Here is a 16,598-nt window from a genome sequence, read left to right on the forward strand (position 1 = left end):
TGTGGAGAGGATACTGCCAAGGGTGAATTTTCAGACACTTCCCCAGCATAGACTACTACTCCAAGCGCTCCCAACTCCCACGAGACTGCGAGGTTAACAGGGTTCTGAAGTTATGTCTGGAAAACTGTTAGTTGTAACAACCCCATAAGGTCGCAATGAATGCCAAGAGGTTTTACTTTAGCAGCCAGCCCCAGGACTGGGGGCTATTATGAAGCATGTTGGACCCACGCTCACCAGCTAGCAAATTCCCTTAGGTAAGGCTAGAACCAAACAATGAAGCGGATTCCCCCACTGATTTTTACTTGGTGAAATTCACTTGACCTCCCGTACCTTTCTAGCTCTCTTGCACCAGCACAGCCCTGCAATGTTTAAACCCAAATGACTATTCTACAGACACTAGTTATTAAAAAACCTCCTAAATCTCTCTGAACTACTCTGCAATGTCCCTAGCTGCACTTACCAGAAGAATTCTGCATCTTGGATTATTTAAATTTCCCTTGTTTAGGGCACATGTGCACACACTGGATTTGTACCGCAGAGAGTTCCCTAGGGGCTCAGTACCCCTTCGGGTCTGAAATCTTGTGTATTTCAGTGTACATCGGTTCAGCTGAGGTGAGGGGGGCCCTGCTCTCGCTACTAGCCAAGGGGCTAATGATTTTGGAAGCTTCTTGCAATGCTGGTTACATCAAACAAGAACCACCGAGACAATGGGGTAGAGACGTGGTTATGATGCTCTGTTTGGCACTGGTAGTCATTGCTGTGTGTGATACACTGCCCCCACTAGACGTGGTCTCCACTAAACCAAGGCAGCTGCCTTTTGTAAGAGTCCCACTAGCTTCACTTCTTATCTGCTGTTTACACAACTGACAGCTCCCTGGAGGGTCTGGAGACATGGAATGTGCTGGCTGGGTCCCTGCCGATTCAGAATGGCTGCCCATACAGTGACAAGGAGTCTGGGTCTTATTCCTGTGTGAGCTTTAGCACACAGGGAGATGGCTGGGCATCACGGACAGTCCAGTGGGGTCATCAGCAGAACCTTCCATGGATTCAAAACCAGCAAACCAAGACTTCGGGCCCAGTGCATGTCCACGCTCCCCACACCCCAGCTATTCCTGAGGGGAGTCAGCCAAACTTTACCACACTGAATTCACGAGAAGGATACGAGCCAAAGCATCTTTTGGGACTAACCCGTGTTCCCCTCGGTTTCACGGGCAGTTGAATTTGCCAACTCCCTGCTCTGCCAATCCCACATGCCCCCACCACAGCCTGGGTCCTGTGGCCATGCCCCCCACCTCGCTCAGAGGGCAACAACAGGGTTCTAAAGTGATGGCAGGAAAGCAGTCACTGGTAACAGCCCCGGAAGCTCACAATGAACACAGAGTCGTTTTACTTTAGCAACCAGCCCCAGGACACGCTGTTACGAAGCGCGTCGGACCCACACTCACGATCTGCCATAGTGACAAATCCAGGGTAAGTGCCAGGAAGTGGCTGCTCAGTCACATTCTTCTAGATGTTCCCATAATGCAGCTACAGTTCAAGGGTTTGAATCCAGGGGCTGATCAGCCCAAAACCTGCCCTCCCCCTGGGTTTCTGTAGTGACATACAAGCTGCAAGTCAACCCAACAGGTTCCACCAGCAGCAGCTGAATGAGCTGCTCCTGGTGGTGAAGTGGCATGAGGCTATTCGCTACCTGCAGAGCGGCAGGGCAGAATGCCCCAGGCCAGATGCTGACCACAAGCACCACCTTTTACTGTCACCAGCCAAGCCAATACGCACCTCCTCATCTTTGTACCAGGACAAAGACTCTGCAGTCAGCACGAACCAGTACTCCTTGGAGCCTCCTTTCATTATGCTGATGTTGTTAATCGTCAGCCAGCCCCTGCGGATTACCTGGAGGAAACAAGAGGAGTGGGAAAACGGTGGGGCAGGGGAGAGAAAATAGGTTACAGGCTAGCTTGGAATCCTTATTTTCTGGCCACCCACTCAACTTTAAGCTGCCTAAAGCAGAGGGGTCTGGGGCTCTCTGGGACTTCTAATTTGCTGCTCATCATTAACCCTGGCCCTACTTTCCTTCCGAGTCTTGGCAGGAGAGTTTGTGGGTAGTGTCTGCCCCATGAAAACCTACCAGTGGTAGGCAGGGAAGCAGCCCCATTTCTCAAAGGGAGCCTGGCACATTTTTCCAGCAAGGAGCCCAAAGCAGGTTTTACTAGGAGTAATAGGACAGGCCTGCATATTTGACCATCTCAGCAGCCTTCACTCCTAGATTACAACTCTCTAGGCAGGGGGAGGGGCCCCTTTGGGAAATCCAGACCAGAGAGGCACTGGCCACAGCGTCTCTACAGCAAGACAACACTGCAGAGTTATCCCCTGGTGATTCCGCCAGCCGGCCTGGCTCACAGAAATGCAAAGCAGATGCACTCAAATCCAACTTATTATTGGCACTGCAGTATTATCGAGGGGAGGGGAGAAGAGGGAAGATCTGAGCCTGCAGTTTATAGGTTACCCGGGTGCTACTCACCCAGGGGACCAAAGAGCTTTCTGGAAATAAGCCAGGCTCAATGGACTCCCTGAACAGCCAGTCCAGGAATTAGGGTATTTGTTCCTCTCATCCCCTTCAGAGCAGAAAGTGAGGCCACATGACCTTGCGCCCCCCTTGAGAATGGCCAGTTCAAACAGGGGGGTGAGCATCTCCCCTCCCTCCAGCCGCTCCCCAAGCTGCACTAACTCACAGCAGGAAGCACATCCGGCTTCCTTCGAGGCTGCCCTAGACTTCCCACTAGAAAGCCTGTGAAACCATCACTCCTGCAAGGCCTTCGGAAAGGCTGGGGCTCCCCAAGCCAGTGCTGAGTGACACGCATAGGATGGCAACAGCAGAACGGGAGCCAGGGCCAGCAACAGGGAAGCAGTACTGCCCAAGCCCAGCTTCGCAAGCGGCACGGTATGAGACGAGGAGGAAGCACTGCATTGTCTGAAGGCTTGCACAGCAGCTGGCTTTTCCAGGGCAGGCAGAAGCGTTTCCCGTCACACGATGAGCAAACAGAGGCCAGCGTGACTCAGACCCCTCTTACGTAGGGCTGGAAAGGACCTTCTAGGTCATCTGCTAGCAGAGGTCACCCTGCCATATAATCCTATTCATACGCTTATCTTGATCATAATTTGGACCGGAAGGGGACTACTTCTGGCCAACATCCTGTCCCCCACACAGCATTAGGAGAAAGCCGAATTACAGCTGCATGCGATCTCTAGTACTGGTAAATCTATAGCATGTACCATCACCTCCACAGCAAAGGCTCTTGATAACAACTAAGGCACTGTTCTCTCCCCTTTGTCTTTCCCCTGAGGAAAAAAGTAGCTGGAGACCACCTAAAAGAACAACCTGAGTCTCAGCTGCTATAATCCCAGTGCTCAGAGATGTACTGAGCCACATTCATCCCTGCTCTGAACACAGCTCGCTCCGCTGAAGCCAGGGAAGGATCTGGTCCTAGAACAAGGGGTTTTGTCCTAGAGGCAATGGACTTCGGAGAGCAACTCCCAGCAGTGGGTTCCCTAGAACAGCCGATGGTATAAAGAAGTCTCCAGTCTGGATATTCCAGCATTTGTCTTTGCTATCCCTCGCCTTTGTTGAAGTTTTTCATAACTGATCACCACAAAAGCAAGTCTTGGCAGCCCCCGATGGGCCACTGAAAAATAGTCTCTGAAACCAGAGTCATCATTGGTGCCACTCTCCAGACAATCCCATTTTGTTTTGTACCAAAAAAGCCTTGGGGCTAACAAGCAGCTCACTGCTCAGCCAAACAGGGCTAGGTCGTGTCCTGTTAGATCAGTGCAACTCCAATGATAGACGGTAGCACTAGAGACTACAATGGTATGGCAGAGCCTGCCCCAAAATACTCGGCAAGGTGAGAATTTTCGGTGTTTCAAATCAGGAAGGAGTTGCTCCATGCCTTTTGGGCCCTTTCCCTGTTGTTGTGGAATAGCTACTGAGGGGGAAGAGTGCTGCAGGTTATTCCTGATCTGTCTGATTACAACAGACGCCCTTCCTTTGCCTCTGGAAAGTCTTTCCCTGTCTTGTCTGCAGCGTAACCGTACATGCTTGTAACTCTACCTCAGGGTCTTAACATAAATGACTACTGTGAAAGCCAACGACATACAACTGGCCCATACCAAAGACTATGGCACACAGATACCTGATGCTAGTCTTCTGCTAGTCCTTTTTACTTGCATGACCCATTTCCAGATGCCAAGGGGACCCAACTGCTCAAGCCTGGGTTTTAGTTTCCATTAGATCAGGCCAAATGGCCTTTATCAGCTCTCTTAACATTAAGGTTACCAGATGCCAGTAAATCTTCTATTTCTGGCCTGCTGAACTCCCCAGGATGGAAGATTGTCCGGGAAGCCACTTATGATGAACAGCAAAACCAATAAGAGTGAGTATGAGAAGCCTGCTATAAACAGAGCCATTTAACAAGCATCAGATCCTGCAGTAACACCACAGGCATGGTAAACCCACAAGAGATTACAATCTGGAGAACTGTTCTCTGGCCCAACATTCAATAGTTACAATATCCTAAGAACTGGACTTCAATAGCTTCTTTTGAAACACGTTCTACTTTGCAACCTCACCCTCTTTTAGAGAGCTCACAATAGGATGATCACTTAGTGCCTAGACTCTGTGCTTCCAGCAGAACACACTGCACCGCAGTCGGGCGTAGGCCTGGACTAAAGTCATCCACATATAGACTATATTTAGAGGGACCAAGAGGCTTCGATTGTCCAAGCAGGGTTGATCACAGGAACATCGAGGGCTACGGTCACTCTACCCAAGCGCTCTGCACACGTTAGTATCACCATCCCGGTTAGTAATGCACAGACACTAGGGAAAAAGCTTTCAGCTCATGTCTAGAGGGTTGACTCAAATCAGTCCAATGGATAGATTGGAGGGGGGTAAGCGACCCATGTGGGTATGTGGAGAAGAGTTGAACACGCTAGATCTCGGAATTTCTTTGCTATTGCTTATATAGGAGCCACCTGTCAGCAGCAGAGATACGAGTCCCAGGAACCTGTGGCTGAGAATCTGACTAGGGCAGGACTTTAGTTCATATTAGCTTCTACTGCCAGGATTAGTGTGTGAAGCAAGAGAAGCCATCAATTTCATGCCATGATTGTTCCAGATGTTGCTTGGGAACCAGTGTCAAGGAAATCACACTAAGGCTGTTCTCATTGTCAAAGCTGCTCAGGTGGCTACCGACATAAAAGCCACAACAAAGGCAAACATATTACACACACACAAAGCTCAGTGCATCGGCAGGCACAGGCTGCTAGAGCTAAAACTTAACTCATACAGATTTTCTGGTGGAGGGAAGGAAGGAGCCCTGAAATTGAGACAGCAAAAAGGAAACCAGGTTAAAGTTTTCACCCCTTAGATTCATTCCCTTTTAGGGTCTCTTAAATTTGAGATTCTGATTCCCATTTAAACAAATCTGAATTTGAAGTGAATTTGGTTTTAAAGGACCAGAGGCAGAAGAGTGGAAGCAGGGTGTCTGAGAGGTAGAGAAAATTAGAACAGAGCTGGCTTGTAGGCACAGCGCAGAGAAACGGGATTTGGGTTGGTGGATTAGTGGCAGATCCAGAGGCTTAAACCTGGCCTCCTGGGAAGGCAACGATCAGCACCGGGGAAGGATAAGAAACAGCTGTTTCTGGAGCAGCAGTTACAGGCAGGATGGGAGAGCTGTAGCAGCAGAGGTCTGGATGTTAAGGGATCAATTACATAGCATGGAGCTAAGAGAAGTTTTAGCAGAAAGGAAGGACTTACTCCTGGGAGCCAGAAATGCCTGGTTCTAATCTCAGCTCTGGCACAGACTAGCTGGGAGGCCCAGGGTACCTCTCTTGCCCCCTGACAAATGGGCAAAGTGAGGCACCATTACCAAGCCACCTCCCAGGAAGGTGGAGCAGATTAGCTCATTTGTACAGCATTCCAGTGACAGAAGAAGCACAGCAGAATACCCAGAAGGAGATTCCTTTAAAGAGTGAATACTTCCCCTTCACTGATGAGCGAGACCCCCAACAGGGAGTGCACGGAGCACGTTTCTGGGGCTGGCACTGCAAGTGGGATCCCTCTGCAGAGATGGACTGGAGCATGTAAATTCAACTCTCTTGCCTCCAGCTTTGCACCGCTTCAAATCAGAAGCGGCCCAGCATGATTGGCAGCTTTCGTCCCGGATAGTCAGATCTTCACCTTCCCATCACCGCATTACAATCTGCATTCTGACAGCCAGCGATGGAGGACCAGCCTTAAGGGGACCAAATTGGAGACATGGGAGGCAACAGACAGGCCCTTGGGAGGATTCACTTAGTGCTTCGGAAAAGTCCGTGTGACGCCACAAGGAAATGGAAGCAGCAGAACTCTGGGAAACTTACAAGATGGCTACCGATGGCTGAGATACAGGCTTGTAAGTTTCCAAAAGTACGGAGGAGTCAAGTGGAGATCACTAGACGGGTACTTGGGCCAGAACCTCAGCTGGTGTAAGTGACTGTAGCTCCAATGACTAATGGGGCAATACCATTTATGCCATCTTTATGTGAGCAAACTTCCCCAGGGAGAACATGAATGGGCACTGAGTCAACTGTGGGAGGGGTTGGTTTGTTTCAACAACCCCTGCATCAGAACCTGCCTTCTTGCCCCTTGCCTGGGACTGGTGCCTTGCAAAACGCCACTAACCTAGGAGGATGTCTGATGGCAAGCAAAGCCTTCTTTATGCCTCAGCTGCTAAGGCTTTCGCCAGGCTCATTAGATACCACAATGCTCCTATGATGCCTCTCTCCTGAGAGCCTGGACCTGCAGATGGTTCAGGGTCCCCCTGGTTTATTCACAGTTTTTAGTGGCAGCTGCATGCAGTTCCTTGCTAGTTTTTTAGGTTTGAGGCTACCCAGAGCATTGCCAAGGGTTGCTGGAATTCCCTAAGGGTACGTGTCATCTTCTAGGGTCAAAGCCAAATTCTCTGTTGTACACTGAGCCACTACAAACTGGAAGGGGACCCACGACTGGCTCAAAACCACCCAGTTGGCAGGGAGATAAACACTTAAAATCCCCAGAGGCCAGCAGTTCTCAAACTGTGGGTCAGGACCCCAAAGCGGGTCATGACCTCATGTTAATGGGATTGCCAGGGCTCGTTTAGACTTGCTGGGGCCCGGGGACAAAGCTCAAAGGCTTTAATCCTGGGCATCAGGACTCAGATTACAGGCCCCTGCCCAGGACTGAAGCCCTTGCGCTTTGGCTGCCCTGCCCCCCCGGAGCTCCGGCAAGCTCAGGCTTCAGTCCCCACTCCTGGGGTAATGTAGTAATTTTTATTGTCAAAAGGGAACTGCGCTGCAATGACATTTGGAGAACCACTGCCATAGAGTAAGTGGCCAGAAACCTCAGTTATTCAACCCACACCAACAGCTAGTGGGTCTGAGCACAGTGGCAGTGAGGCAGGGAACCCAGCTTTCTACTCCCAGGTGTGACAAACTCAAGTGGGGCCCTTCCCCTCTGCACCTCAGTTGCTCCACCATGTGAGGGCCAATCCTCATAAAGCACTTTGGAGAGAAAAAGGGTGGTTGGCACTACTTCTCTCCAATCCCAGTTCAGACCAGGTCCACCTCTGAATCCAGCGTCAGGCACATTTCCAGTCTACGTGGAAAAGGGGGCCGTTCTCTCCCTAGTAAGGTGGTGGTGTTAAAGCTCCTTTTTCCTCCGCCCCACCACAGCCTCGTGAGGATGTCTCACTGTGTCAGACAGAAGGGATCTTCTCACGAGCCATTCCTAAATTGCCTCCAGTGTGTCTGTGTACATCTCCAGGGGAACACTGGGGAAAGGACACTTTCGGCAGCTGTTAAGTACCAGCAGGGGCACCCTGACCAAGGTTAAAGACTCTTCCAGCCAGAAGCAGCACGCATTTCCATTTTCTTGGGCAGTCCGTGAGATTTGAGTCCCAGGTACACACTAGCCAGTTTGCGACCCACCCCCTCCAGAGGGCACTGTTCGTCCGAGAAGGCAAATTGGTTTTCATTCGAGAGAGACCTCACCCTCCCTTAGAAGCAAGTACACTTAAAGGAAAAGCCCTATTTGGCAGCTGTTTGTACAGGCAGGCAAATTACTCAGTTCTTCCTTACACAAAAGGAAGGATCATCTGAGGGGATATTCCTCAGGGTAGCTGCCTGGGGGCAGACCCCTGTCAGAGGGGGCAGTTTGCACTGGTGCAGCTAACCTTGATTTCAGGCAGCATTGGGTACCACCAGCCATTTACGCTAGTGCAGCTACTTGAGGGGTTGGAATGCAGGCAGGTCCCAAGGCCTAGGAGTTGGAGGCAGCAGGGCTGGCAGCCAGCTAGCCAGCCAGCCAGGAAGAGACCTGCCCCCCATCCAACAGCCAGCCAATCTTGCTCACTGGGTTTAACCACACTTACTCCAACTCATGCTCTGCTTCCCATGAGAATTGTAGGACTGGAACAGACCTCGAGAGGCATCTAGTCCGTCTCCTGCACTCAAGGCAGGGCTAAGTATTATCTAGACCAGCCCTGACAGGTTTTTGTCCAACCTGCTCTTAAAAATCTCCAATAACGGAGATTCCACAACCTCCCTGGGCAATTTATTCCAGTGCTTAACCACCCTGACAGTTAGGAAGTTTTTCCTAATGTCCCAACTTGAAGCACTTAGAGGAAAGTGATCAGGAACAGTCAGCATGGATTCACCAAGGGCAAGTCATGCCTGAGTAATCTAATATGCCTTCTATGACGAGATAACTGGATCTGTGGATGAGGGGAAAGCAGTGGACGTGTTATTCCTTGACTTTAGCAAAGCTTTTGATACAGTCTCCCACAGTATTCTTGCCAGCAAGTTAAAGTAGTATGGGGTGGATAGACGAACTATAAGGTGGATAGAAAGCTGGCTAGATCGTTGGGCTCAACGGGGAGTGATCAACGGTTCCATGTCTAGTTGGCTGCTGATATCAAGCGGAGTGCCCCAAGGGTCAGTCCTGGGGCCAGTTTTGTTCAATATCTTCATAAATGATCTGGAGGATGGTGTGGATTGCACCCTCAGCAAGTTTGCAGATGACACTAAACTGGGAGGAGTGGTAGATACGCTGGAGGGTAGGGATAGGATACAGAGGGACTTAGACAAATTAGAGGGCTGGGCCAAAAGAAATCTGATGAGGTTCAACAAGTACAAGTGCAGAGTCCTGCACTTAGGACGGAAGAATCCCATGCACTGCTACAGACTAGGGACCGAATGGCTAGGCAGCAGTTCTGCAGAAAAGGACCTAGGGACAAGTGGACAAGAAGATGGATATGAGTCAACAGTGTGAATTTGTTGCCAAGAAGGATAATGGCATTTTGGGCTGATAAGTAGGGGCATTGCCAGCAGATCGAGGGATGTGATCGTTCCCCTCTATTCGGCATTGGTGAGGCCTCATCTGGAGTACTGTGTCCAGTTTTGGGCCCCACACTACAAGAAGGATGTGGAAAAATTGGAAAGCGTCCAGCGGAGGGCAACAAAAATGATTAGGGGGCTGGAACACATGACTTATGAGGAGAGGCTGAGGGAACTGGGATTGTTTAGTCTGCAGAAGAGAAGAATGAGAGGGGATTTGATAGCTGCTTTCAACTACCTGAAAGGGGGTTCCAAAGAGGATGGATCTAGACTGTTCTCAGTGGTAGCAGATGACAGAACGAGGCGTAATGGTCTCAGGTTGCAGTGGGGGAGGTTTAGGTTGGATATTAGGAAAAACTTTTTCACTAAGAGGGTAGTGAAGCACTGGAATGAGTTACCTAGGGAGGTGGTGGAATCTCCTTCCTTTGAGGTTTTTAAGGTCAGGCGTGACAAAGCCCCGGCTGGGATGATTTAGTTGGGGACTGGTCCTGCTTTGAGCAGGGGGTTGGACTAGATACCTCCTGAGGTCCCTTCCAACCCCGATATTCTATGAACCTAAACCACTCTTGCTGCAATTTAAGTCCATTGCTTCTTGTCCTAGCCTCTGAGGGCAGAAAGTGCCCATAATGCAATGTACTCCAGCCATATCCTCCTCCCCCCCCCGAAATGTCCCTGGAAGCATGGAAGCAGGCAGATGGAAGCATAAGAGACCGAAGGGGGAATAGGATCTCTCACTGCCTCTATCCTAGGTATTTCTATGGCTCGACCCCACCTTCAGGGCATCAACATCTGTTAAGGGCTGCAGTATTATGAACTGTGGGCCGAGTTACCCTCTCAGCCCAAGACTGTTGGGTCCATCCAGGGCAGGTAGGAGACAGCAGAAGGGGATTTAGGTGATAAACAGGCATTTCAGCCTCTAGGGCTGTCTATGCCCCCACCTCACACCTGTCTCTTTCCCCACAATATGCCAGGAGGAGTCCAGTAGTTTTTAAGTCCGATCAGGCGATCCCACAAGATTTCCCTCTGCAGGGGGGGATCCTAACAAAAGCCACGTTGCTCCATTTGGAAGGCGCCTGCTTTTCTAGACAGTAAGTGTACTCTGTTTTAAGAAGAGAGGTGCCACTTTCTTAGATTTGTGGGGGTGGGGGGTGTTTGTTTTTTTGTTTTAAACGGGGTGTCTCCATCACTAGGCTTCATCTATTGTTCACTATCACACTATATGGGTACTTACCAATATCTCACCCTTTAGGTGCGCAAAATTAGGATTGCAGGGAAAAAAAAAGGACGAGGAGACAGAACAGTGAGGAAAACAAAGTGATGGAGGGGGAAGAAGCAGGAAGCACAAAAATGGTAAGAAAAAAAGCAGAAAAACAGCAAAAGAAAACAATTACATGCTATTAATTATATTTATACAGTGTTAATGACTCATTACAGTGTTTCCAAACAAGAAGCAAATGTCCATATACTGACACCATGCAATGGGGACATTTCTAATCCTGTTCTCAAGTCATGCACACTAAAATAGCAATACCACTCAGAACTGGAAGGCTGTGTGAAGAGAGAGAATCAAGGTTTAACATTACTACCTGGTACTTTCTGATGCTAGCCTTCCCCACGCCCGTCCCCTGCTAGACATCTGGCTTGCGATAAGATGGGGCACAGATATTTTACACATACCCTCTGGTGCTGTTTTCACACTTGCCTAGATTACGTGTAAAGATCTATTCCCCCAAGAACGGATGCAGGTGGGCAGCTAGCTATATAGGCATTTGGAGGTTCTACCCCTTCCAGCATATACCTGTATTTTGTGTCTGCAAATACACAGGGTAAAAGAACCCCCTACACCTTCAGACAGGGGGATAATGCGGCAACTAGTCTGAATTAAGCTCTCCACAGAGACTTAGACTTCTAGGACTGCAAAATGCAGCTCTAGGACTGTACCCAATAGGTTTACATGTCTTCAAGTGGGACCCAAACATACTCAGCCACTTCTGCCTATGCTACCAAGAGAGATGCAGTTATTAAACTGGTGTGTAGTACCTGATTTGGGATGGCTCTTTTCTTGTTCAGCTGGGTGCTCCTCTGCTGGGCACTGAAATAAAAAAAAGCAAACCAGCTTCACATCGACAGCACAAGGTGACTGATAAACACTCAGCTACTGTGGCCATTGAGACCCGGCTTGCATTCGCTGGCTATTGTCTACATCAGCAGTTTGCTTGCAAAGGTTCTACTTAGCACACTTAGTTGAGTCAGACAACGAGGAGAGGAGTGGAATAGGAAAATGCCTAGTCCTCGAGGGGTAAAGCCTGCTGGACAGAACACAACACTGAGTCGTTTTTGATAGCATCTGAGGCTATCTGAGCTCTGAACTTGAAAGGCTAGGAGATTTCTGAAGTGAAGTGTTCTATCAGCTGCACAAACCAGCAGCGCTTACAGGGCACTATGGGCTTTCAGACCAGTGCAGCTCGGGAGCCTCCAGGTCAGAGCATCTGGCTGATTCACCCTAGTGCAATGCTTCCTCCTGGGCAGCCGGCAGGGACAGACTACAGCTTGTTGTGGAGGAAGTGTCACATGTTAGCTGTATTTGGCCACTAAAAGGGCAAGAGGATAAAGAATTCAAGGCCTTGGTTTGTGAACCCAGCCATGTTTGCACTATGCCCATCACCATGGTATCCAAGGGGGTAGGTAACATGGGGAGAGGGGTAGTTTGAACATTTTTGCTCTGTATTAAATACTCGAGATGTTTCTACAGTCCTTTTGCTCCCCATGCTGACACAGGTCATGCCCAGGGGGTGCTGCCCAGAGCTCCACAGCAACCTCCACAGGCTAATCAAAGAGCCCAAGGCTGTAGCGGCAGGTAGCAGTTGGCTGGGGAAGTGGGGTTTGAAGGAGATTAGCAGATGGCCAGGGGCAATCCAAGGGTGTCTGTGTGGGGCAACACCTGCAGTTAAATTGGGTGCAATTGACTAGATTCTGGACATGCACCTGAAAGCTACCGGAGTAACTGACTCACAGTTGCTCCCTCACAGGCTGGGAGGCAGGACTGTGTCAAATGCTCAGCATCACTCCATGAGGCACTCGGGCTCTGCCTAATTTAAAATCAGCATTCACAAGGCTGTTCCAGCTACTGTAACCGCATCCTTCGGCGCTGCTGAAGGTAAACGAAAGCAGGAGTCCATTCCCACAAGTCACCCTAATTACATACTGTTTCCGACAGGTACCCACCCTGTTGTCAAGTGCTGCTCAGTGTAACAGCTGGGGGTGTTAGAGAAGATTCAGAAGAGTCCAGAGGAAAGAGTGAGGTGGTTCAAAGGAAAAACAGGAAAAATTATGAGAGGAAGGAACCATGAATGAAGTATGAAAAAGCAGAGACTTAAAGAGAGGGGAAAAACCAGAGGAAAACCAGAAATGAATCAGAAGGTGAGAAGGGGAGCCCTGATCATGCTGCCATAATGCCATCATTGCATTCACTCAACCAACAATAGGGCACTTCCATCCTTGGGGCTTGCCTACGTGGGGAGTTGTTCCTGATTAACTCCAGCTGTGGATACTCTCATTCCAGATACAGGCATCCACACAGGGAGTTAATCAGAAAGAGTTAATCCACTTTATGCTCTACCGTATTAGGGATTAATTTGCATGTGTAGACAAGTCTTTGGCTCTGTTCTTCCTTTGCTATGGGAGGTTTTGTTCATACCCACTACGTTGCTTGAGACGTTAAAAGATCTTATCTGCTCTGGTGGACATTTAGAAGATCCCCGTTTCCTTGGCCAAAACACAAGCACCAGTCAGTGAGACTGATAAGAGACCTACTACCCTTTCCCCATCCCTCTGTCTGGTCTATTTTCATCTTAAACTCTCTGGGGCACGGATCTTCCATTACTCTGTACAGCACCGACCACAATGGTACTCCCGACCTTGGCTGTTCCCTAAGCATACCCCCTGCCTCCTTCAGGCAAAGGCCTGGAACAAAGATACTTTACCCAAGGCCCTGAAGACCAGACTCACTTTAGAGAGGCAATGGGAACAGCATACGTGAAGCCAGTGTTGCCCCAACCAACTGCACCCAGCCCTAAGGTGCTTGACTCCAGCCCTGCCAGCAGCGCAGCTGCCGTAACAGAGGGAGACGACGTCTCTGACATCCACTGAACAGGTTTGCAGCTTTCAGGACCCTGCAGCTCCCTGCCCTATGGACTCTGCGCAGCTGCTGCTATATCCCTTCAATGCTCATTGATTACTTGCAATTAAGAGCCTTGGTTACCTAGAAGTTCTGCAACCCACACTTCCCAGCTACAGCAGGTAGGACCTACTTGGCAAATCCAATGAAGTCTTCATGGTTAGTGTTGATATAAGAGAGCTCAATGTCGATCAGCAGGAGAATCTGGAAGACACATGCACCCGAGTCAGCTGAACACAGTAATAGGGCCTACAATGAAAGTGCCACTTTCAGCACACCAGGCGTCAGCACCGGTCAATCAAAGCTGCTTCGCAGCACCGAGACTGGCCTGGAAAGCCCCGCGCTCTGCTGCAGAGATCAACAGGAGTTGCAGAAAGGTGCAGTTTGCATTGCTACCAGCAGAGGGTACTGTAGGGTTGCTGGTGCCCTGTGCAAAAGGTGTGCTGGGCTCAGAGGATTTGCAAAGTGGAGCGAAAAGAAAAGGAGTACCCGTGGCACCTTAGAGACTAACAAATTTATTAGAGCATAAGCTTTTGTGAGCTACAGCTCACTTCATCGGATGCATTACAAAGTGGAGCGGGATGTTATTTTACCACACGGCTCTGGTTGGACTGTCAGGTTCTCCCCAAACAGCACTGAGATCAGACACCCTCCTGTCCCAAGCAAGTTACGTTTTCCTTTGCCCTCCTTATGGATCACAACCCCCAAAGTGCTGGATGCATCACAGAACAGACACTCCCTACATCACAAGTGGAGCTTACCTGGTCCTTTGTTTTTCCTTCCCGTTCCCTGATGTAAGTGGTAACAATCCTCTCCGTCTCCTCTCGTAATCTGGGGTAAGAGCCAAGCTGAGAAGCAGGGAGTAAGAGAGTGTAAGATCAGATCACAGCAGCCATCACGGTAGCCACAAAAAGCTCGACACATAGAAGCACTCACAAAACTGAAGAGGGCAGGAAAGGACTGGACTAACCCCCAGTTTTGTCAGTAGGACAGAAGTGGGGCTCAGAGGACAGCAAAGAAAAGTCAGTTCTCTGCTGTTTCTGAAGAGATCAGGAGGATCAGCTTTTGGCAAATGTATTGTCTCTTCCCCATCCCCCACAGATAAGCAAATCCCCCAGGCATGAAGCACGGGCTAATGCTAAGCAAGGCTAACTGAATTCAGGAGCATTTTTAGCCTTTGTTGCTATGGTGTGAAGTAACACCTGTGCAATATGTCTCTGCAAGACCCATGCCAGAAAGTCAAGTTAACATTATGAGTCTAGACTTTGCAACTGTGTCCTTGGCTGAAGGTGTTCAGATGTCCATGGACACGGATCCCCAAAATGTTAATTTAATGGTCTCAAACTCACTTTGATCAGCTGGGTCTTGCGAGCCAATACATTCCAGATGTTCAGATTAGACAGAGGAAGAATTAAGACCAGTTACCTTTTCCGCACACTTTTTAATGACAGTGGCCAGCTCTGAGACCACCAGATCAACACACTTCAAACTGGGCTCTTTGAGCTTTATAATCTGTTTTTTCACTATAGCTTCAAAAGCCATGTCAGGTGTGAAGAGCCCCGTCCTGCCTCATGCAGAGCACAAGAGCGGAAAGATGAGACACCAAAAGGCACGCAGGGTGGAAAAAACAGCAACAAAGACAGAAAGAAAAGAAAATGAGTTTTTTTTGTTTTTTAAAAAAAGGTTAGTAACATGCAAAGGAAAAAGCAACAGCACTTGCCCCAGGAAATTCCTTCAGTTTCCTCAGATTCATTTTAAAAATGCATTTAATTCAATTACTATCAGGTTCTTAATTCGTCTGGTTAAATCCTGGACTTCATAAGGATCTGATTGTCATTCACTGGATCACCACTGCTGCGCCCCTTATGTGATCATTTACACTGGCACAAAGTGACTACAACAGGTGGGATGATTGTGAATCTTTCCCACTCCCTGGCATTTCCAGGAGCCAAAAGCAGGAGATGGCATCCCACCAGAACCTGAGCCCTGAATGTCTTGCTCAACTGGACTTTTAATAAAGGCAAAGGTTCCTTTGCTTCCCTCCCCCTGGCCTCCATCCCAAGCTTCAAGATAGCAGCTGATCTAGGGCCCTGCTAGGCTTCAAGATTGATGCTTTACCCTGGGGAAAGTGACATTGCATGCTGCCTTCTGATGGCATGAAGCGCCCATTTCTTTCTTTAGCTGTTTGAGATAGCTGCTGCTACGAATCACATGGAAGTTGAGGGACAGGTGAGGAAGCCGACTGCCGCCCTTTCCAGATTCCCCAATCCATTGGTTTATATTAGGGCTAGAACCTGTTTCCAATGACACAGGGCGTGTGTCTAAACCAAGTGAGCGGTACTTGGTAAAGAGCACTACTAGCGCCAGAGAAGTTCCTGCCGAGAGAATCTCAAGCCCCGCTTGAACAAACTGTTCTGATTTGATCAGGATTCCCATGGAAGCAGACATGCCTACGAGAACTCATCTGAATATTACTCCTGCAAGCCGCCGTGCTGACTCATTCCAAGGAAGAAGTCTGAGTTTTCCCCACATTAGCTGGGACTGAAGGAACTTTGGCAGTAAGTGCTGGCTTCTCCATGTGACACAGATCACTACAACCACAGCAAAACAGAGCACCACTCCTGATCCAGAAACAACCCCCCCAGCTCCTACAATATGCACCACTGGATGAGTGCTGAAGTTCTCTGCTCAAGCAAGACACTTTGGGAAGCAGGAGCTGGGAGCTATTTCACTTGTTGGAATGGCCTCAAAGTGGCAAATGGCCTTTTACTACAGACAAACATTTGTCTACCAGGCACATCCAGAACTTGACAGACTGGATCAGAGCCGGGGATCCCTCTAATCCAGGATCCTGCCTCGGAACAGCTAGTTTTAGAGACGTGAAATTTATTTGTTTTTTAAAAGAAATTTCCTCAATCCATTACTACCAGATGAAGCTAAAAGCCAGAGGTGTCCCAAGAAGCTAATTATTAAATATGGAAGTGGCTGATTTATCCTAGGCTACAGCATAGTA

The 16,598-nt window shown here is 49.1% G+C and overlaps 1 protein-coding gene across 17 annotated transcripts in view; it reads right to left on the reverse strand.

Moving 5' to 3' along the window:
- The window catches only part of DNM2 (dynamin 2), a 65,078-nt gene that overhangs the window by 15,986 nt on the left and 32,494 nt on the right, over positions 1–16,598 (reverse strand). For 3 of the 17 annotated variants that reach the window (XM_043506337.1, XM_043506336.1, XM_043506334.1), the window contains exons 11-16: positions 14,347–14,433; positions 13,719–13,789; positions 11,449–11,500; positions 10,640–10,651; positions 5,343–5,372; positions 1,777–1,890 (exon numbers count right to left, since the gene is read on the reverse strand). In XM_043506337.1, the coding sequence (XP_043362272.1) occupies positions 1,777–1,890; positions 5,343–5,372; positions 10,640–10,651; positions 11,449–11,500; positions 13,719–13,789; positions 14,347–14,433 (366 nt within the window). Of the gene's footprint in view, positions 1–1,776; positions 1,891–5,342; positions 5,373–10,639; positions 10,652–11,448; positions 11,501–13,718; positions 13,790–14,346; positions 14,434–15,010; positions 15,150–16,598 lie in introns of all 17 variants that reach the window. The other 14 variants (XM_043506338.1, XM_038379296.2, XM_038379294.2 and 11 more) reach the window with 6 other exon arrangements.

Source organism: Dermochelys coriacea, chromosome 20 (assembly GCF_009764565.3).
Source record: "Dermochelys coriacea isolate rDerCor1 chromosome 20, rDerCor1.pri.v4, whole genome shotgun sequence".
NCBI classification, from domain to species: domain Eukaryota; kingdom Metazoa; phylum Chordata; order Testudines; family Dermochelyidae; genus Dermochelys; species Dermochelys coriacea.